Genomic DNA, 19,304 nt, shown 5'->3' with positions numbered 1-19,304 from the left:
ACAGGCAGCACGGACAGGGGAAATCAATCAGATCTCTTCATTGCTCAAGGCTGGATTCTTATTTTTTTTTAAATTCATCACCAGAGAAGAGAGGAGGAAGGGAGAGAGAGAAACATTGATGTGAGAGAGAAACGTCAATTGGTTGCCTTCCGTGCATATCCTGACTGAGCATCAAACCTGCAATCTTTCGGTGCCCAGGGTGATGCTCAACCAACTGAGCCACGCCTGCCGGGCGAGGATGCATTCTTTATTCCTCTGTGTTCAGCTATTAAGATGTTGTACAGGGTTATGCTCCATGTTGTGGGAACCAATCTTTTACAGAAAGTCTTGATTTCTCCTTCAGACAATGGTCTCCTGTATCCCTAGGACCCCTTCCTGCCCCCCCCCCCCCGCTCCCCCGCCTTGCAAGGAGCCCAGGACTCAGGCTGCAGAGTGCCCTGCAGGAGACGGCTCCCAGGGGCTGTCAGGAGGCCCCTCCTAGGACATCCTTCAGCAGTCCCCGCGTGCCCACAGGCGTTTCCCCGTCAGTGCCCTCTTTAAGCTATTTTCAGTCAAAGATGGTCCATATTTTGCACACCACCAGAGAGGGCTACCTCTTGCCCCTTGTAATCGGTTTTAATAAGTGAAATCTCATGGAGGGAGGTGTACGCCTCACATTTTGCCTGACTCTCTCCTATGGAAGCTTCTCTGACTCCTGGGAGATGAGAACCCTCAGAGCTCTGCAGGTGGCTGTGTCAGGTGTCGTCTTTTCCTGAGGAGATATCCAGGCAAGAGTGCCTCTCAGGAGGTCGCCCCAAGTCCGTACCAGGGCCAGGGGTCCCGCTGAGGGACTGGGCTTTGACGGAGCCGTCGGCCACAGTCACACTGCCTTCCCCTGGGGACTAGAGGAAGGGACTAGTTCTTAAACAAGTTCATCTTTCCCTAATCGGTTTGGCTCAGTGGATAGAGCGTTCGCCTGCAGACTGAAGGGTCCCAGGTTCGATTCCGGTCAAGGGCATGTACCTTGGTTGTGGGCACATCCCCAGTAGGAGGTGTGCAGGAGGCAGCTGATCGATGTTACTAACTCTCTATCCCTCTCCCTTCCTCTTTGTAAAAAAAAAAAATCAATAAAATATATTAAAATAATAAGTTCATCTTAGTACTTCTAGGGACTTTATTCTTAAAAATTTCCTTAAATTCATGATGAAGCAAAGGGCCTTTAGGATAGAGGTCATTTATTTTAGTGTCAGTTATAATCATGGCGGTCCCCTTTTTCTCCAGACAAGAGAAAACCTTCGATTTATTTTTCTCGCTAAAAGAGGCCATTGGTGGTTCTAAGAACATGCATGTCATTTACACGTTGACTGGCCCAGCCCATGCTTACACTGAAGTGAAACCTGCTTATCCAGGGAAACACGAGCCTCCTCCTTCCCAGGCCCATGCTCTGTGTCCGCGGGCGTCATCAGTGAGGAAGTGGCCACGCCGCTCTGGACCCCCGCTTCCCGCAGCCCTGCCCCTGCGGCTGCGGCTGCTGCCCCGGCTCCTGTAACATCCCTCTCTTCACTGCCAGCTCTCAGCGCCACGCTCAGTTCTCAGCTGTGAATGACCTTTTTTTATTTATTTTTTTGGTCACAGATCTGGGTATTTTCCAGTCAAATCCTATTTCTTGTGTGATAGGATTTGGGTTGAGTGGGAAATTTTCGAATTAGTTTATCTTATTATGGGAAATGTGTGCCCTTTCCTGTGACTTTCGTATTTCTAGAAGGTATTTAAGTATGAAGATTACAAGGTGAACACCATGTGTCTAATGCAACTCGAGGCAGAGGAGTTTGGACATGGTGGGTGCTGTTTGAGGGGGAAGTGAAAGGTGAGAGAACCAGGCACAAGTTCTGTGGTGTCACCCCCTCACAAAGAAAGCCGGCTTTCACCCACAGAAAGAACAGTTGGTCTTTTTATTTTAATGTGTATTTGGATACTAAGAGTTCTCTGAAACCATCATTGTATGGAATCAAATCAGAAAGAATCCTATATAATAAAGAGCTAATATGCTAATTAGACTGGATGGCAGGATGACCTTCGGAACCACCTTCTGGAACAACCAGTGGGCAGGTCTGTGTGGCTGCGAGGGCTGAGCCCCTTGCATGAATTTCGTTCATCAGGTCACTAGTGTGTGTGTGTGTGTGTGTGTGTGTGTGTGTGTGTGTGTGTGTGTATTAGAGGCCCGATGCATGAATATTCGTGCAAGAATGAGCCTTCCTTCCCCTGGCTGCCTGCACTGCCTTTGCTCCAGCCGGAGCCACCTTTCCACCTTCCCACGCTGCCCAGAGGCCCTGAGCGACTGGGGTGGTGTAGAACGCCTGTGTTGTCGCCATGGCCATGATGTAAGCATCCTGCCCCGCCCCCGGCTGCTTGGCGCCTGCGTATGCAAATTAACTTGCCATCTTTGTTGGGTTAATTTGCATACTCACTCCTGATTGGCTGGTGGACGTCGCGAAGGTATGGCCAATTTGCATCTTATTCTTTTATTAGTGTAGATATACACACACATATGTATAGATGTGTATATATATATATATATACATATATATATACATATATTATTTATGAATATATATATATGTATATATATATTCATAAATAATAATACAGTGGAACCTCACTTCTCAAACTTAATTCATTCCGGAAGGCTGTTCAAAAACCAAATCATTTTTTCCCATTAGAAGTCATGTAAATTGAATTAATTCGTTCCAGACCCCCAAATGATTCCCTGTTTTAACTTTTATTATACATAGTACATGTCTATTGTATTGTTTAATCTATAAATAAACACTTTAAAAACAAAAAGGACATGAAATGTCAATGAAAATTTAACAAAAAGGAAAGAAAATATACAGTAAAAATGAAAATTTAACAATAATAATAAGCAGCAACAAAAGCAAAAAAACACGCAAGTATTCACAACACAGTATCCTGAGACTGTCACCGTGGGGACCTGACTCAGACTCGCTCTTTCTCTCCTTTGTAGACTGAGAGATGCGTGGCTCGTCATACAGGTATCAACATGGAAGGGTTGTCAGGCTGAGAAGCGAGGTCCCACTCTGTATATAATATACATAGATAGGAAATAGATGTTTAAAGTATAAAAGTTTATAATCTCCTAAGTATATAATTTTTATACTTATATAAACATAAAACACAGAAGTTAAAATGTGTAAATCTATGACATTCACATATACTTACATGCATTTTTAAATGTGTTTCCTGTATCATATGCTCGAGGTTATAAATAGAAGCAATGGAACCAGGATGAAGAGCCACTTCTCAGTGGTCTCTGTCCCTAAGCATCACCAACTTACGCCTGAAAGACCCCAGTCAGGCGATGGTTTCGTTCCTTTGTGAAGTTTATGGCTACTGTGCTGTGCCGATGGCTCATGGCCCTGATGCGGTTGTACCCGGTCCACCAGCCAGACGGCTCTCGGAAGGCTGGGGTTCTGGAGACGTGAAGCAGGCGGAGTGGGCAAGGGCCTTGGGACTGGTAATCAGAGCCGAGCCTGGCCCCTCGGGGTCAGAGGTCGAGTGAGGGCAATGAGTGACATAAAACACTGGTCCAGGGACCGGTCCTTCTCACGATGGAGAGTGTGGCCCGAGCCCCGCCGTGGTGCACGCGGAGGGCAGAGCACATCCGGCTGCAGCAAAGCGGACATTTGAGGACCTGGTAAGCGTCGGGACGACCTTGAGGCTCCCGGAGTGCGGCTGCCGGACCTCAAGCCTGTGGCCCCGGCCTCAAACATCCTGAGTATCCATGCCAGACACAGGCTGGGAACCCCACCCGCCCCAACTCGGCCCCTCAGAGGGCGGTTCAGAGACGTTCCCTGGGCCTGTCTCAATATGCATTCACTTAATGAATCTGAATGAATTCCACTGCACTCACACCTTCGTCAGTCTCACATACATCATACGTGTGTGTACAGTCCGTATCACATATATTCTCTCTTTTGCATGTGGCTTGCTGATCGGCTGCTCCTTCTATTTAGTGGACGGACGGACCTGGCTCACTGGGCCAGTGTGAGTTACATGAGCATTTTGCAGGAGTGTGACCTGCCGCCTGCTTTGGATCTATTAAGTATATTGGCTTTGCAGAGGCAGCAGAAGTCAAGGCACTGAAATGAACATGTGTTTTTAGCCGTGTAAGCAGTGTACCACGTCGTTGCCAAAAAGTGACGTTCCAGCGACAACATGCGGGACAGTTTATCGCCCAGTAACTTATGGCTGGATGGCTGGGTTTTGCATTTTTTTTAACATTAAATCTTGTTTCTATTTCTCGGTTGGCAGGACATGAGTGAGTTCTCCAACATCTGTCCTGGTGCGGGTGGTAGCTAGGGCCGTGGCCACCCAGGCACCTGTCTGTCCTTCCCAGGGATCCTGGGCTCGGACCCGAGCCTGCCCCTCCCACGGGTGTGACCTGAGATGCCTGTAGTCTCTCGTCCTGACTGGTCCTGCACGTCTCCACGTCACGTGACAGGAAGAGACACTTGCACTCGTGGGCGCTGAGCCGAGGTCCGGTGTGCAGGTGAGAATCCCGTCGGCTGACTCCCACCACGCATGTTGCTGATGTGGTTGGACTTGGAGGCTGGCTGGCTGGCTACTGGCACTGTCCCTGGGACCAGACGAGAGACGCATTTCGAAGAGATTGCGCCTGCAGGCAGTGCCTCTTGACATGTTAGCACAGGTCTCCGCCCGGGAACAAATGCAGAGCATTGAGCAGTCCATCAGGAGCATCTCAGGATGCAAGGGAACGGCTCACACCGCGACTCGCATTCCACGCGGGCCTCTGTCTTGGAATTGACCCCAAACAAGGAAATTGCATGCATTCAAAGTCTTCTTTCGCCTCCGCTTTTCGGAAAGGGCTGGACAGTTGCTGAGTGATATGGGATTCCTAGGTCAGAATGTTCTCCCTTTAAACACAGCAAGGAACAGAAGCTTGGCCCTCCCCTAAAACCCTGCTCTTCCCCCGCCTTTGGGGCCCCATCTCAGTCCTCCATCCTCGAAACCGCGGCTGCCCCTGGGAAGCCAGTGTTCTCCGCGGGGTGTCCGCACTGTTCCTGGTGGCTGAGCTCACCCCGCCCCGGGACTGGACCCACTAGTGACACTAGGACCGGAGAGCAGGAGGCAGGACCGGGGAGCTGGCAGGCCTGTGACGCAGGTGACGGCTGACGAGTGCAGAGGGCGCACCTGGTCCCCCAGGTGGTGTCTGAGGGGAGTCACAGCTGTTACTCCAAAGTTCAGGTGCTGCTGTTCCTATAGAAACTGACCTGCCCACCTTCCTCTCCCCACACGGATGGGTTTCCCGGGATGGGGACCCTTCAGGGCTGACACAGGGCTGACCGGGTCAGCGGGTGCAGGGACCACACGGGGCACCAGACACCCAGAGGCTCCTGGTACAGAGTCCCCGCCGTTTTCTTTTTAGACCGTGAACTCGGAGTTGGTACCGGTCCCTGTTGGTCACGGTAGAACCTCTTATGTTGGGGGTAGGGATGGGATTTTGCAGGAGGTGGCACCAGCAGAGATTACAGTTTTCACAAAGAACGTGCCTGTTTGTGAGGGACGATTGAGCTCTGATTTACTTGTGGGACAAAACTGTGCCAGAGGAGACGGTGGGGAGGGGGGATGAAATGGAGGGTGGGGCTGGGGGCAGGGAGGGAATGTGCTAATTGTAGGAAGAAAACTTGTGTTCTGTGGTTCCCTCTGGGGTTAAAAAATGTGCACAGTCGTCATTTGGAAAACAAAAATTGGCCACTTACTGCAGTAATCCTGCCTTGTCATCTTCTTCTATCTCTGACCTTCTAGGGCAGTGGTCGGCAAACTCATTAGTCAACAGAACCAAATACCAACAGTACAATGATTGAAATTTCTTTTGAGAGCCAAATTTTTTAAACTTAAACTTCTTCTAAAGCCACTTCTTCAAAATAGACTTGCCCAGGCCGTGGTATTTTGTGGAAGAGCCACACTCAAGGGGCCAAAGAGCCGCGTGTGGCTCGTGAGCTGCAGTTTGCCGACCACGGTTCTAGGGTGACTGATTTTTTGTCAAAACACTTGACGCCCTGAGCACGTTCACGTGTAGCGAGATCTCTGCCGGGACTGCCCTGGGCAAACGGGCTGTTCCCCCACAGTTTTGAGGTTTGAAAGGAGCGGTTTGAGCTCCCAGCTCCCTGCCAGCTGCGCAGCCCGCGGACTGGGAGACGTAATTTGTAGATGATCTGACTGCCTCCGGCCCTGCCCCCCCCTCCCCCCCCCCCCCATGATGGCTTTGTTTCACCTGCTGACATGAACTTGGCTGGAATGAGCGTTCTCGTGGCTGCGGGTGAATTGGTTGCACGTGTGAGCCACCTTTCTGCTGTGTTCTTGTTATTTTCAGAACTGTGCAATGGGATAAGTATGTTATTTCTAGAATCAGATGTCCCCTTCGGAGGCTCCGTGCTGACATGATTCCTCTGTCCCGCGGGCCTCGGCCTAGCCTGGTGGTGTTACTCAGAGGGGGCTGCACTTGCCGCCAGCACATGTGTCACAGAGCACGCCTGTTACTCCGGGAGGTCGCAGGTGGGATTAAAGCAGTGTGCTGTGGGCGGCGTGGGCTGCCTCTTCGACGCTGGCGTCTGTGAGCAGACCGTGTCCTCGCTTCACATCATGCTCCGTACCCGCGGCGTGCCCCCCCACATTGGTTGCTGAGTAGCCACGGAAGCTCCAGTCGGTGGAGAGGTGCACGGGACTCCGATGCCCCTCCGCCTTGTCTCTGCTTTGCACACTTGGGGACCCTCCTGGCGGACCAGGGCCACGTCTTCAGCGTGCGTTTCCCACAGTCCCTGACACCATGCCTCGCTCAGGGCGCAGGCGACATTTGCTGTGGACGTCCCTCCCGTCGCATCCTCTGATGGTGGGCATTCTCCCCACTGCTGCTGCGCACTTGCCAATGGAGCGGGGACGTCTACATTCATTGGTTGGCAAGCCGAGCGCACTCGGTCACGTACAGCAAAGGGCCTTTTAGAGGAAGTAGTGAGCGTTTTCCTCCTTGGTTTGCCTTTGCTCGTGGATACTGTGTATGAGACTAATGTTTTCAGAAACATTCCATGGGTAAATGAAGCTCCCTGATAAATGCCAAAAGAAAAAACAAAAACAAAACTAAAACAACTTAAACTGTTTTAAACTTGTGGGACTTACTTTGATCTCCATTAGCAGGTTTTTAGGGCACAAACAAAAACAAATGTTGTAAAGGGCATATGATAAGGGAAGAGGGTGCATTAGCCACCTGTGACCTCACACACTGACCTTTCATTTACATAACAGTGCCATTCTGGCTGTTGCTCCAAACTTGATGTGGTTGCCTTGGGTACATACATGGATGTGTGTGTGTGTGTGTGTGTGTGTGTGTGTGTGTGTGTGTCTTGTCCTTATATCCTCTATATTTTCTATTGTTTATTTTTCTTCTTTTTTCCCCATATATTTTCATTATCATTTATATTTCAGTTTGTTTTGTAATTTTTTAAGATGCTAAGCCTAATTTTTGCTTTATAAAATTTCCCTGTTTATCCGATTAGCCTTCTTTTGTAAGATTTTTTTAGAAAAAAATCTAAACAATTGGTTATTATGCAGGGAAAGAAATATCACCAGTTTCCCTTTAGATAATTTGCATAATGACAGCCTTCCACTTCACCACATTCCTTTTCTCCAGGACTTACAAAGGACAGCCTTTCAAAGGCACGCGCTCCATTGTTCTCCGAATTCCTATCAGCAAAAGTATTTCCATTCCTTTCCCTGGTGCAAGGAGGCTGCAGTGTAGGACGCCCTGGAGTGTCCGGAGCGTCCTGAGGCTGCGCTGGCTGGTCAGCACCATGGCTAGTCAGCGCCGTGGCTGGTCAGCACCATGGCTGGTCAGCGCCGTGGCTCGTCAGCGCCGTGGCTGGTCAGTCCTGTGGCTCGTCATCTCCGTGGCTGGTCAGTGCCATGGTTGGTGAGTCCTGTAGCTGGTCAGCACCATGGCTGGTTAGTGCTGTGGCTGGTCAGTGCCGTGGCTCGTCATCTCCGTGGCTGGTCAGTGCCGTGGCTGGTCAGTTCTGTGGCTTGTCATCTCCGTGGCTGGTCGGCACCGTGCTGGTCAGTGCCGTGGCTGGTCAGTCCTGTGGCTCGTCAGTGCCGTGGCTCCACAGATCTTCTGTGTCCAGGTCCTGCCACCTCTCCTCACATTCCAGCCTCAAGGCTCACTGCGTGCCTGCAGCGGCCCAGGCCTCAGCTCCACTCAAGGCTGAGCAAGCACAGGAGGCCTTCCCAGGATGCACTGTGACTTTTCTAGGCTCAGAGACCTCGGCCATGCCACCTGCTCCCTCTGAGCCTGTGGCTGCGAAGGGAATGGTTCTCCATCCATATGCGTGTTCAAATCCCCTGGGGATCCTGCAAAAATCCAAAGCCCAGGCCACACCCAGAGCCATGGACTCAGACTCCTGGAGGGGGTTTGGGGGGGGCAGTCACAGCCCCCCTGAGGGGGCCCCTGTGCGGGCAGGTTTGGGGCCAGGCTGGCCCTGACCAGGACTCCCTGTCTTGGCTGCAGGAAGTCCCTTCCCACAGCCATTGACCAGGTGGAGGACGTGAGCACCCACACGTCAGGGGCCTGCCAGCAGGGACCCCGGAGAGGAGGGCGGGGTGGGTGGGAGCCACCAGGTCACTGCGGACGCTGGCCCTGGAGTAAGTGCGTCTGGTTTAGAGTCTGCCCTCCCTACCCGATCCCGTAACCTTGGTCAAGTTTTTAACTTCATATTTCTCCACCTGCGGAGGGACAATAGCCGCACCAAGCAGCAGCCCTGCTAGACAAGCCAGCGGAAGAGCCCTCAGAGCTCCGCCCGCGGCCCGCAGCGGGAGGCGGGGCCTGAGCCTGGGCGGCGCCGGGGCACACAGATCGGGGGAGACCTGGGGCTGCCGGGCACTGAGGTCCTTACTGCAGTGCCCAGGGGGGTGGGGGGACCAGGCCAGCTCCTGCCTCCGGCCCGGGACGCACTGTGGGGGCCAGCACCCGCACCCCCCGCCCATGCTAGCCGCTCCCCTGAGGCTCCCGGTGGGCCCAGCGTCGGTATCCTGGTGACAGTGACTGAGGGCGGGCCTGGAGGCCCCGGGGCTAGAGTCCCGAGGGAAGGAGGGGACGGCTATCTGGCTGTTTCCGTGGCTGTTCCAAATGAGCCAGTTTGGGCCAGAAAAACGGGCTGAGCTGGTTTGGGTGGGTCTTTGCTCGCTTTATGCCAGACACGCTCTCCTCCGACCCCACACAGCGACCGGAGTTTCCGCAGCCATTCCACTCACTCACTCACGTCGTTCTGGGCTCGGAGTGGACACGGAGAGGGCCGAGGTGTCCTGTCTCTCACACCTGTGCAGCGCTTTCACCTGACACTGCGTTCTACTCCCTGGGCTCATTGTTACCTCCCTACACGTGAGCTGTGCAGTTCGCTTTCCTAGGGAGTGTGTTTCCCGTTAGCCAGCTGCAAGACAATCGCACGGTGTATCCTGGTGGCCCGTTAGCCAGGACACAAACCAATCACACGGCATGCTGTGGAGGCCACTCGGCCTGTCCTCGCCTCCGCCGGCTTCCCGGGGGGATGTTGAGGGGTAACTTTTGGCGCGTTGTTTGCTGGGCCATGTGTGTGCTCTGTGGTGTGTTGAATGGTTACACCGGCCACAAAAATAAGACGACAGGAAGCCAATGAAGCCATAAACAGCTGTGAGGGGCGTTCCCCGGCGGTCCTCACTGGGGAGCCGTGCCCTTTGATGGTGTGCTGCTGCGGCCACGTGCGTTTCCGGGAGCCGTTAGATGTGTGGCACCAGCCTGTGTGTGCAGCCATGTCCCTTAGCCGTGTCCTGGCCCCATGGGCCCCACTCGAACCCCCGCTGAACCCACCAGCAACTCAGCGTGAATGGGAAGGTTTATGGAACTGGGCGTCACCATTTGGTCACAGGCAGGCTTCATTCAGAGGACCAGCGGCTCCTGGGAACGTGGAAGGATCTGGGACTGTCAGCATGGCCTCCAGTCTCCGTGCACCCAGGGTCAGGGCCGGGCTCTGGTCCGTGCTCAGGGTCACCACAGGTCACTGTCCGGGCTCTCCTGGTCTCCAAGGACCTGTCACGTGAGGTCCTGAGTGAGGGCACATGCTGGCCTGATTGAACAGGTGACCCGCCTGCTGGGGACACATCTGAGTGACCCCCGGGGCTGGCTGGGGCAGGGCGGGTGCAGTTCTGGGGCCCACAGCAGGGGGGTCACAGCGGGGCGGTCCCCACAGCGGGATGGTCCTCGCAGCCCCACGCCTTTTCAGAGCCGCATTTCTGCGATGGAACTGGTTCCTCATAGGGAATGTTTACACACTCCGTCTCCCTGACATCGAAACGGTTCCCGAAAAAAAAATGCGATCCCTGAAGTGGAAGCAGAAGGTGGCGTTTGAGGTTCTAGAATAACATGAACGCGTCGGTTAACTTCCTTCTAGCTTTTCGGAAGGAAAATGTCAGACCCACGAAGCAGAGAGACGGGTAACGATCCCCAGGCGGCCTCACCAGGGTCAACACGAATTCATCCTTTTCCCACTTGGACCTCCCGCTGCCCCACCCCAGCGCTTGGCATTTTCACGTAGCATCTTTTTTTTTTCTTAAAATATATTTTATTGATTTTTTACAGAGAGGAAGAGAGAGGGATAGAGAGCTAGAAACATCGATGAGAGAGAAACATCGATCAGCTGCCTCCTGCACACCCCCCACTGGGGATGTGCCCACAACCAAGGTACATGCCCTTGACCGGAATCGAACCTGGGACCCTTGAGTCTGCAGGCCGACGCTCCATCCACTGAGCCAAACCGGTTTCGGCTCACGTAGCATCTTGAAGGGGCATTTAACTCGAGGCTCAGCTGTGACTCTGCTGGTAGCCATGCTTTCTAGAAGGTGTGTGACAGGATTTGTCCACCTGGTCACGTTTGGATCCTGGACACCGGCGTCACTTTTATTCGAGACGAGCGCTCTCCAACGTGTGGCTGGTGGGACATCCCAGCACAAGCTTTGTTTCTGGTCCGAGCCAGTCCCTGCCCGAGGGGAGGTGCTTAGGGCTTTGTGTCACGGCTGCACAGGGGAGAGCATGGCCATTTTTTCGGTCTTTCACTTGTATTCTGTTTTACAAATTCAGCAACACGTTGGGCAACACGCGGTCTTTCACGACAGGTGGCCCGCAAAGCTCTCGGTACCAGCGGCCGCCAGCCTCTCGGACCTCACGGACCACCATGGACCACCGGTTGGCGACCGCTGCTCTGTACGGCTCTGAGACCTGGCCCTCGGGACAGTTGCGATATCTGGGGAAATTTTGAGTCATCACATCTCGGGGGGAAGTGGGGTGACTTCTGTGGGTGCACAGAGCAGCTCCCCAAACAAAGCATGTGCTGGCCCTGAATCAGGGGGGGCGGGGGGGCGGCGCTGGGGCTGAGAACCCGCCTGGCCACAGTGGAGGCTCCCTGCTGTGCCTCGTCTAAGGCGGTTCCCCATGGCTTCGCCGGGCGAGGGCTGGCGAGCCCAGGGCTGTATGCGTGAGCTCTCCTTGCATCCGAGGCTCCGTGCTCCCCTTGGGAAGGTGGACGTTCTGCAGATGGAGACCTGGGATGAAATAAGCGACTTTGCCCCAATCCTTGAAAAACGTAACGCAGCCCTGCGTCACAGCTGCTGAGGGAGACTCGGCCACCGCTGTGCTGCGGGGAAAATACGGAGCCAGGAATTTATGAAATTTCTGTTTATTCAGACATTTATGTTGAGGACATTCATACCAAATCTCTGCTTCATGAGTTTTTTTTTTTTAATATATTTTATTGATTTTTTACAGAGAGGAAGGGAGAGGGATAGAGAGTTAGAAACATCGATGAGAGAGACACCGATTCAGCTGCCTCTTGCACACCCCCTACCGGGGATGTGCCCGCAACCAAGGTACATGTCCTTGACCGGAATCGAAGCTGGGACCTTTCAGTCCGCAGGCCAAAGCTCTATCTACTGAGCCTAACCGGTTAGGGCTTCATGGGGTTTTTTGAAGGTTTTCTTTTAAATTCGGAAAGCCATCATTTTTGTGAACTCTAAGGGGGTATATAGTTCTAGCTGTATAATATTTTCAGCTAGAAAAAGTAATCCAATGAAATTAATTTGGGATTGCAGTTAACTGTTATATCCTAACTCACGTGTGTGTGTGTGTGTGTGTGTGTGTGTGTGTGTGTGTGAGAGAGAGAGAGAGAGAGAGAGAGAGAGAGAGAGAGTAAGAGAGAGAGATTTCTACACCTGGCTCCTCCTCAGTGAGTGTCTTCTCTCACATTGTATTTGACGCCACATGGCTCACATGGACGGTTAGGTAATTCACAGTGGAACCCTGGCCCTGGGAAGGCTCTGAGCGAGGCAGACACAGGCAGGCCAGTCCAAGATCTAACAGCCGGGGGGCCTAGGTTTCCTCACAAATTGAACCTTGTTTTGTTTTGTTTTTTAAATCCTCACCCAAGGGCATTTCCCACTGCTTTTAGATGGAGTGGAGGGAGGGGGTGGGAGAGAGAGAAACATCGATGTGAGAGACACATCAACTGGCTGCCTCCCTTCTGCACCCAACCCGGATCGGACCCCAACGCAGGTACGTGCCCTGAGAGGGTATCAAACCTGGGCTATGGGATGGCGCTCCAACCAAGTGAACCGCACGGCTAGGCTGACCTTCTTTTAAGGAAACGGTGCTGGTAACGTCTACCGTCGGCAACGCCACAGGCTCTGCGTCCTCCCCGCGCTCACCGTACTGCTTCCTTTCACGGCTTCCTGCTTTCCCTTTCTCACTCCGCGGGGCTCCGCCGTCACCCTCAGGGTTCCTTCAACTCCTGACCCCACTGACTTGACCTCTGACTCCAAGGGGAAACTTGTTTGTTAGGTTTTCTGTTTCTTTGACTGTGGCCTGACGTGAAAGCGACCCCGGGGGATGTCAGGATCGTGCCCGGCGTGGGGACAGGCTCCCGGCCCGGTGTCTGTGCCGTGGTGGGCGCGCCCCCTCCCCTCCGGGCGGGCCGTCCTCAGCGGGACCAAGAGGCAGCCTCCCTCTGGTGAGCCGTTTCAAAGACCCTCAGCGTGGTGCTCCCTCCAAGACGGAACAAAGCGTGCCTGGGTCCGCAGAACCCTCTCAACTGATGCTGTGATTCACGAATTCATGTATGTTGGCGCAGTGCTGTTCTTCCACATGCATGGGTGTTAGCAGCACAAAGATAGGGCTTCTTATCAGCTCCATCACCAGGCCGGGCACAGACCCTAAAGCCCGCCTTCCGAGGAGACCGGCCGCCTCTGTCCAGGCCACGCCGGCTGATTAGACGTGATTGATTCTGCCTTCACTCCATTACACGGCGAATCTGACAAATAGATTGCCTCCGCGTGGTCACCGTCCCCCAGGTGTGATGACAAAGGACACGCTGTTTGTCAGTTACTGTGTAATCATTCAGAAACAGAATTGATCAAGAGCCTAGTCCCTCTGTGTCTGGTTCAGTCCAGCTAATGAGCCGGTCACACGTGTCATTTGTCTTGCGTGTACCACTCAGAAACAGTTGTAAGCAGTGTCCGTCATACGCATCCATCAGACTTGGTGCCAGATTACAGGCTTTGTATTGGCGGGAAAGCTGGGGGAAGAGGACCCTGGGGCCTGGTCAGGCTCAGCATCAGGGTAGAGACGGTGTAGAGGTGCGGTGTGTTAGGGGAGGTGTGGTGTGTTAGGGGAGGTGTGTTAGGGGAGATGTGTTAGGGGAGGTGTGTTAGGGGAGGTGTGTTAGGGGAGGTGTGTTAGGGGAGGTGTGTTAGGGGAGGTGTTTTAGGGGAGGTGTGTTAGGGAAGGTGTGGTGTGTTAGGGGAGGTGTGTTAGGGGAGGTGTGTTAGGGGAGGTGTGTTAGGGGAGGTGTGTTAGGGGAGGAGTGTTAGGGGAGGTGTGTTAGGGGAGATGTGTTAGGGGAGGTGTGTTAGGGGAGGAGTGTTAGGGGAGGTGTGTTAGGGGAGGAGTGTTAGGGGAGGAGTGTTGGGGAGGTGTGTTAGGGGAGATGTGTTAGGGGAGGTGTGTTAGGGGAGGTGAGGTGTATTAGGGGAGGTGTGTTAGGGGAGGTGTGTTAGGGGAGGTGTGTTAGGGGAGGAGTGTTAAGGGAGGTGTGTTAGGGGAGGTGTGTTAGGGGAGGTGTGTTAGGGGAGGTGTGTTAGGGGAGGTGAGGTGTATTAGGGGAGGTGTGTTAGGGGAGGTGTGTTAGGGGAGGTGTGGTGTATTAGGGGAGGTGTGTTAGGGGAGGTGTGGTGTATTAGGGGAGGTGTGTTAGGGGAGGTGAGGTGTATTAGGGGAGGTGTGTTAGGGGAGGTGAGGTGTGTTAGGGGAGGTGTGTTAGGGGAGGTGTGGTGTATTAGGGGAGGTGTGTTAGGGGAGGTGTGTTAGGGGAGGTGAGGTATGTTAGGGGAGGTGTGTTAGGGGAGGTGTGTTAGGGGAGGTGCGGTGTGGACGCCAGCACTGTTCTCTGCGGGCACCTGCTTTGTTCTCGGGACGGGGCCCCTTGGAGCCGGCGTGAGGCCCTGCCCGGAGCCCTGGGTTCGTCTGCCCCACACCTGCAGGAAGTGGGTCGCATCCTGTGACCAGGCAGTTACTGATTTGTGTGCGGGGAGAACACTTACGATCTAGGCTCATAACAGCTGCTGGGTGTTCCCTGCAGTGCGCGGCGGACTGAGCACAGCAGAGTGCTGGTCCCCGGGTGCTCCTCTCCGACAGCACGGTGCCCGGCCCGCAGCACCGTTCCTGTGCTTCAGGAGCTTCGAGCTGGGTTAAACCACGTTAACCTTAAGCACCAAGGACGTTGCAGCCGACACAGGTCACTCGGGATGCTCGGAGGCCCTGTTGCCCAGGGCACCTTAGGGTGATGGGCACCGCTCATCGAGAGGGACCCGCGGGAGGCTCCAGTCGGTCAGTCAGTGTCAGTGTCGCCCCAGGGGCAGGCGCGCTCAGTCGCTGTGGCTCTCTGGCGGATTCTAGAAAAGTCACAGGCGCCCACCTCCCCGGGCACCTGCCCAGAGGACGGCCCCGAGGCCACAGAAGCCAAGGCCGCTGGCTGAGCAGGGAGATGCCGGCGGCACTCAGGAGGCAGCTGTGCCAGGTGCGGCCTCCTGTGACGTGCAGGTGTCGATGTGGGGCCGGGACACCCGAGCCAGGCTTACAGGCTGCCCAGCAGATGTGAGGGTGCTGTTTGCCCAGAAGTGACAGCCACTCTTGGGGCCCCGGGAACTTGCTGCAGCACCTCCCCCCGCCCCAGGGGCGCTGGCCCTGGGACTCACAGCTCTTCCTCTGCAGGAGAAGCCCTACAAGTGCTCGGACTGCAGCAAGGCCTTCAGCCAGAAGCGCGGCCTGGACGAGCACCGGAGGACGCACACCGGGGAGAAGCCCTTCCAGTGCGACGTGAGTCCGCCTCCTCCTTCCTGTCCCGGTCCTGCACGTGTGCATGCCTGAGTGCGTGTGCGTGTCTGTATGAGTGTATACATCTGTGTGTGTGCACGAGTGTGCCTGAGTGCATGTGTCTGTGCCTGTGTGTCTGAGTGCATGTATATGCATGAGTGGACATGTGTGTCAATGCACCTGTGTGTGCATGAGCATGCATGTGTGTCCGAGTGCATGTGTGTGAGTGTGTATATGTCTGAGTACATGTGTATGCATGAGTGGGCATGTGTGTCTGAGAACTTGTGTATGCATGAGTGGGCATGTGTATCTGAGAACATGTGTATGCTTGAGTGTGCATGTATATGCATGAGTGTGCCATTTATGCTTTTAGACCCCAAGGTATTTCGTTTAAGAGGTTTAATAGGAAATGGTTGATATGTCCATTCTGGCGAGAAAGGAATCGTTTTTGGTTGTTCCTTAGAGACGTTTGAATAGAGCAGCTGTGGGAAGGGAGGGAGGTCAGCGTGCAGAGCACACACATGAAGTGCAGAAACTCTTGGGAACTGGAATTCCCCCTTTGCGGGACCTTAACTGCCATTCACTCCAGGAGCGGCGTGGCCTGCAGGCCATGTGGGCACAGTGTCCCTGTACAGGTGGCCGGCATGCCGGCAGGTGTTTTGGAACAGGAGCGGCGTGGCCTGCAGGCCATGTGGGCACAGTGTCCCTGTACAGGTGGCCGGCATGCCGGCAGGTGTTTCGGAACAGGGTCATGGTACCGTTGGGTCTCTCCTAGGTGTGCGACCTGGCTTTCAGCCTGAAGAAAATGCTGATCCGACACAAGATGACGCACAACCCCAACCGCCCGCTGGCGGAGTGCCAGTTCTGCCACAAGAAGTTCACGCGGAACGACTACCTCAAGGTGCACATGGACAACATCCACGGCGAGGCCGACAGCTGATGAGGGCCAGCGGGGGGCCTGGGGGAGCCCAGCTCTCTCCCCGTTAGCGTGGCAGAGGCAGCCAGCGGCGCGCACTGGCCTCACGGCCCTTTGTGCCGACTTTTAGAGTCTGTAGACACACATCCTATTCTACCAAGAATGGTGCAAATGGAAAAAAAGACAACTTTGTAGCCTTACACAGTACGACTTGTGCTCTGTTCCTGTAAAAGTGGAAGGAGGTCTTGGCCCTCTCTCTGATGAAGGTTATGAACATGCACACTGTTAGGCCTTTCTATTAAGCTGTTTTTGCGTGTGTGTGCGCGTGTGTGTGTGTGTGTGTGTGTGTGTGTGTGTGTGTGCTGGGCACATGCCGGTTATTGCCCCTGGTTATTGCTAACGTAGCCATAAGGAAAGTCAGATACTCAAGGCTCCTCACTGTGGACAAGGATGAGGGCAAGTTCCCACGTCTCCACATGATGACCCATGGCCCACGGAACTCGCTGTCACCAGGGTCTGTGAAAAGGAGCAAATGTCGCTCCTCTGCGACACCTCCCTACCGCAGGTCAGTTTAAAATGAGGAGGTAGCTGAGGGCTAACACACCCACTGCAAGGCTGCTCACTTTCAGCAATTCTTAGAACACGTGACCGCTCTCGTCACTCAGACGCAGGCACTCATGGTCGGCGATACTGTGGTAAGATCTGCACAGAAGGGACCATATCCGTGACATGTTCACCAGGCGGGGGCCTCCTGAAATGAACAACACACGGGCGGACATACCGAGCAGGGAAGCAGGAGGGTGGGGCCCACAGCGGCCGCGGGCAGTGAGGGGACGGGCAGTGTTTGATGGGGACCCAGCCCTCCCCTCCCACTCCACAGCCAGGGGCTCTTCCAGATCTGAGTCCTCAGAGCAGGGACATTCTGTCTGGAAAAGGACATTTCTTAGAAGCTTGGCCGTAGCGATTCTCAAACCCTTTGAGCTCCCTTCGATCTTCCTGTGATATTAGGAATCCAGAATAAAAAACAAACCTGGCGGTTGTTAGGATTGACATGGCCGTGGGTGCTTAAGGGAAATGGAAGCCAGAAGTGTGTTTCTTCCTTTAGTTTCCATTTCAATGAAGTATTTGAGAGCAACATAGAATGCACCGCTTGTTTTGGGAGAAGATACGAGAAAATGTGATAGTGATGTCAAGTAGCATGTAGAGGAATCCAAAAGCAGAAAAAAACAGAAAATGAAGCCCAAATTCTGAGCCAGTCTGTTTGGAGCCACGCCGTAGAGAGGAAGTGGCATTCGGAGACGTTATTTGGTTCTAACAATTTAGGGAGAAAGGTTACCTGAAAACACAATGCTGTATAGTCAGTAATCTCATTTTAGAATTATATTCATGCTCCGTTTCAGTTTTGAAAAAAAAAAGAGACTCACTATAGATATTTCAGTTCTGTAAAATACGAAATTTGGAACTCACCAGAGATAACTTCAAAAATGTAAATTCCCAGATTATCATTGAGATGTCCAAGTGTGGCTCTGCAGCGTTTTGTATCTGAAATTATAGACTATTTCCCAAGAACGGGCTTGGTCTCGTCTCTCCCTGCCGTTTGTTTGACGGGCGTATTTTTAGATCCTGTGTTTCGGTCTCACGGCTGCGCTCCATCCCCGAACATAAAGGGACAGCTGCGCGGCGGGCGGTGTGCGTTAGACAGCGTCTGCCCATGGCGGGGTGCTGCCTTCCCCAGCGGGTGCTTCCCGCCCCACGACGCGATGAACGATGAACGTGAGGTGAGCAAGGAAGCCAGATACCGAGGTGGTGTGATCGCAGCACCTCCAACCGGGGCCGCTGGGGAGGCCACCCCTGAAACCAGAGTCACCACACTGCGGAGCCGCGTGACCGGGAAGAGGCGCGGGCCTTCCCAGGCCAGAGGTGTGTGTCCTGGAGGACATGGCACGGCCGACAAGGGTGTGGCTAGACCCGCCTGCGCCTGTCCCAGGCTCTGAAACCAGCCGCCCTGAGTGCCGGGTGTGGTCCCGTTCATCCAAAACACGCCTGTTGAGAAGCATTTCCGATCTGTTAGTACGGGGTCCCGCAGCCCTGGCAGCCCTTAGCAAAGCACAGGCGTGGCCGTCCTGTAGGTCCGATGGGAGGAAGAGCACACGTGGGCATCGAGGAAAGCGTGTAGGCAAGCTGCAGTGGGGGAGCCGCGGGAGGAAGCCGCCTCCTCTTTCCTGCTCCCTTGCTTTCTCGGGAAAAGGACAAACGCAGGTCCCATGGAGTCGGAGCTCAGTGATTCCAAGAGGGATTCGGTACTGTGGGTGGGTCCCGTGCCCTTTTTTAATTATTAGCTTTGAATATGGACATTCAAGGGCTTGTAGATATTGAATTCTTTCTATTTCATAGTCACTGGCTTATATTATTCTCCTTTCCTCCTCCCCCTTCCCTCCTCCTACCTCCCTCCCTTCCCCCTCCCCCTCCTCCCCCTCCCCTCTTCCTCCCCCTACCCCTCCCTCTCTTCTTCCTCCCCTTGCCCTCTTCCTCCTCATCCCCCCCTTTTTAGTTGTTGGCTAAAGAGAGCTCTTTATCGATTAATCATGACCCGCAGTTGCAGCGTGAGAGTATGCATTGAGGATTCATTCTTGGGTTTACACAGGATAGTTCACATGCTGCTTTTAGGAAACATCTATATCACGCATGTGTGCGTGCATGTGCATGTGGTGTACATGTGTGTCTGCAGAGCAGCCTTTTATGCCAAACTCACACATGAAAGTCCATTCCTTTGCTCCAGATTCTTCCTATGGCAGCCAGCTCACTGCCGAGTGTGAGCACAGCGGGTCCCAGAAGGCCCTGCAGCCTCGTTGGTGTGTTACATTGTTGTGCTGCGGCCTCTCCCAGAGCTGGGAGGGAGGGAGGGAGGGAGGGAGGGAGGGAGGGAGG

At 54.0% G+C, this 19,304-nt stretch overlaps 1 protein-coding gene across 2 annotated transcripts in view; it reads left to right on the top strand.

Annotated features, from left to right (window-relative positions):
* The window catches only part of PRDM5 (PR/SET domain 5), a 119,320-nt gene extending 100,570 nt beyond the window's left edge, over nucleotides 1–18,750 (top strand). The window contains exons 14-15 of one of the 2 annotated variants that reach the window (XM_079771912.1): nucleotides 15,359–15,463; nucleotides 16,236–18,750. In XM_079771912.1, the coding sequence (XP_079628038.1) occupies nucleotides 15,359–15,463; nucleotides 16,236–16,400 (270 nt within the window). In that variant the 3' untranslated portion in view covers nucleotides 16,401–18,750. The remainder of the gene's footprint in view (nucleotides 1–15,358; nucleotides 15,464–16,235) is intronic. The other variant, XM_079771911.1, reaches the window with a different exon arrangement.
* The last annotated feature ends 554 nt before the right edge of the window (nucleotides 18,751–19,304 follow it).

This window comes from Cnephaeus nilssonii (assembly GCF_951640355.1).
Source record: "Cnephaeus nilssonii genome assembly, chromosome: 5".
Taxonomy (NCBI): domain Eukaryota; kingdom Metazoa; phylum Chordata; class Mammalia; order Chiroptera; family Vespertilionidae; genus Cnephaeus; species Cnephaeus nilssonii.
Note: the sequence above shows the minus strand (reverse complement) of the source record. Positions and strands in the feature narration are given on the sequence as shown.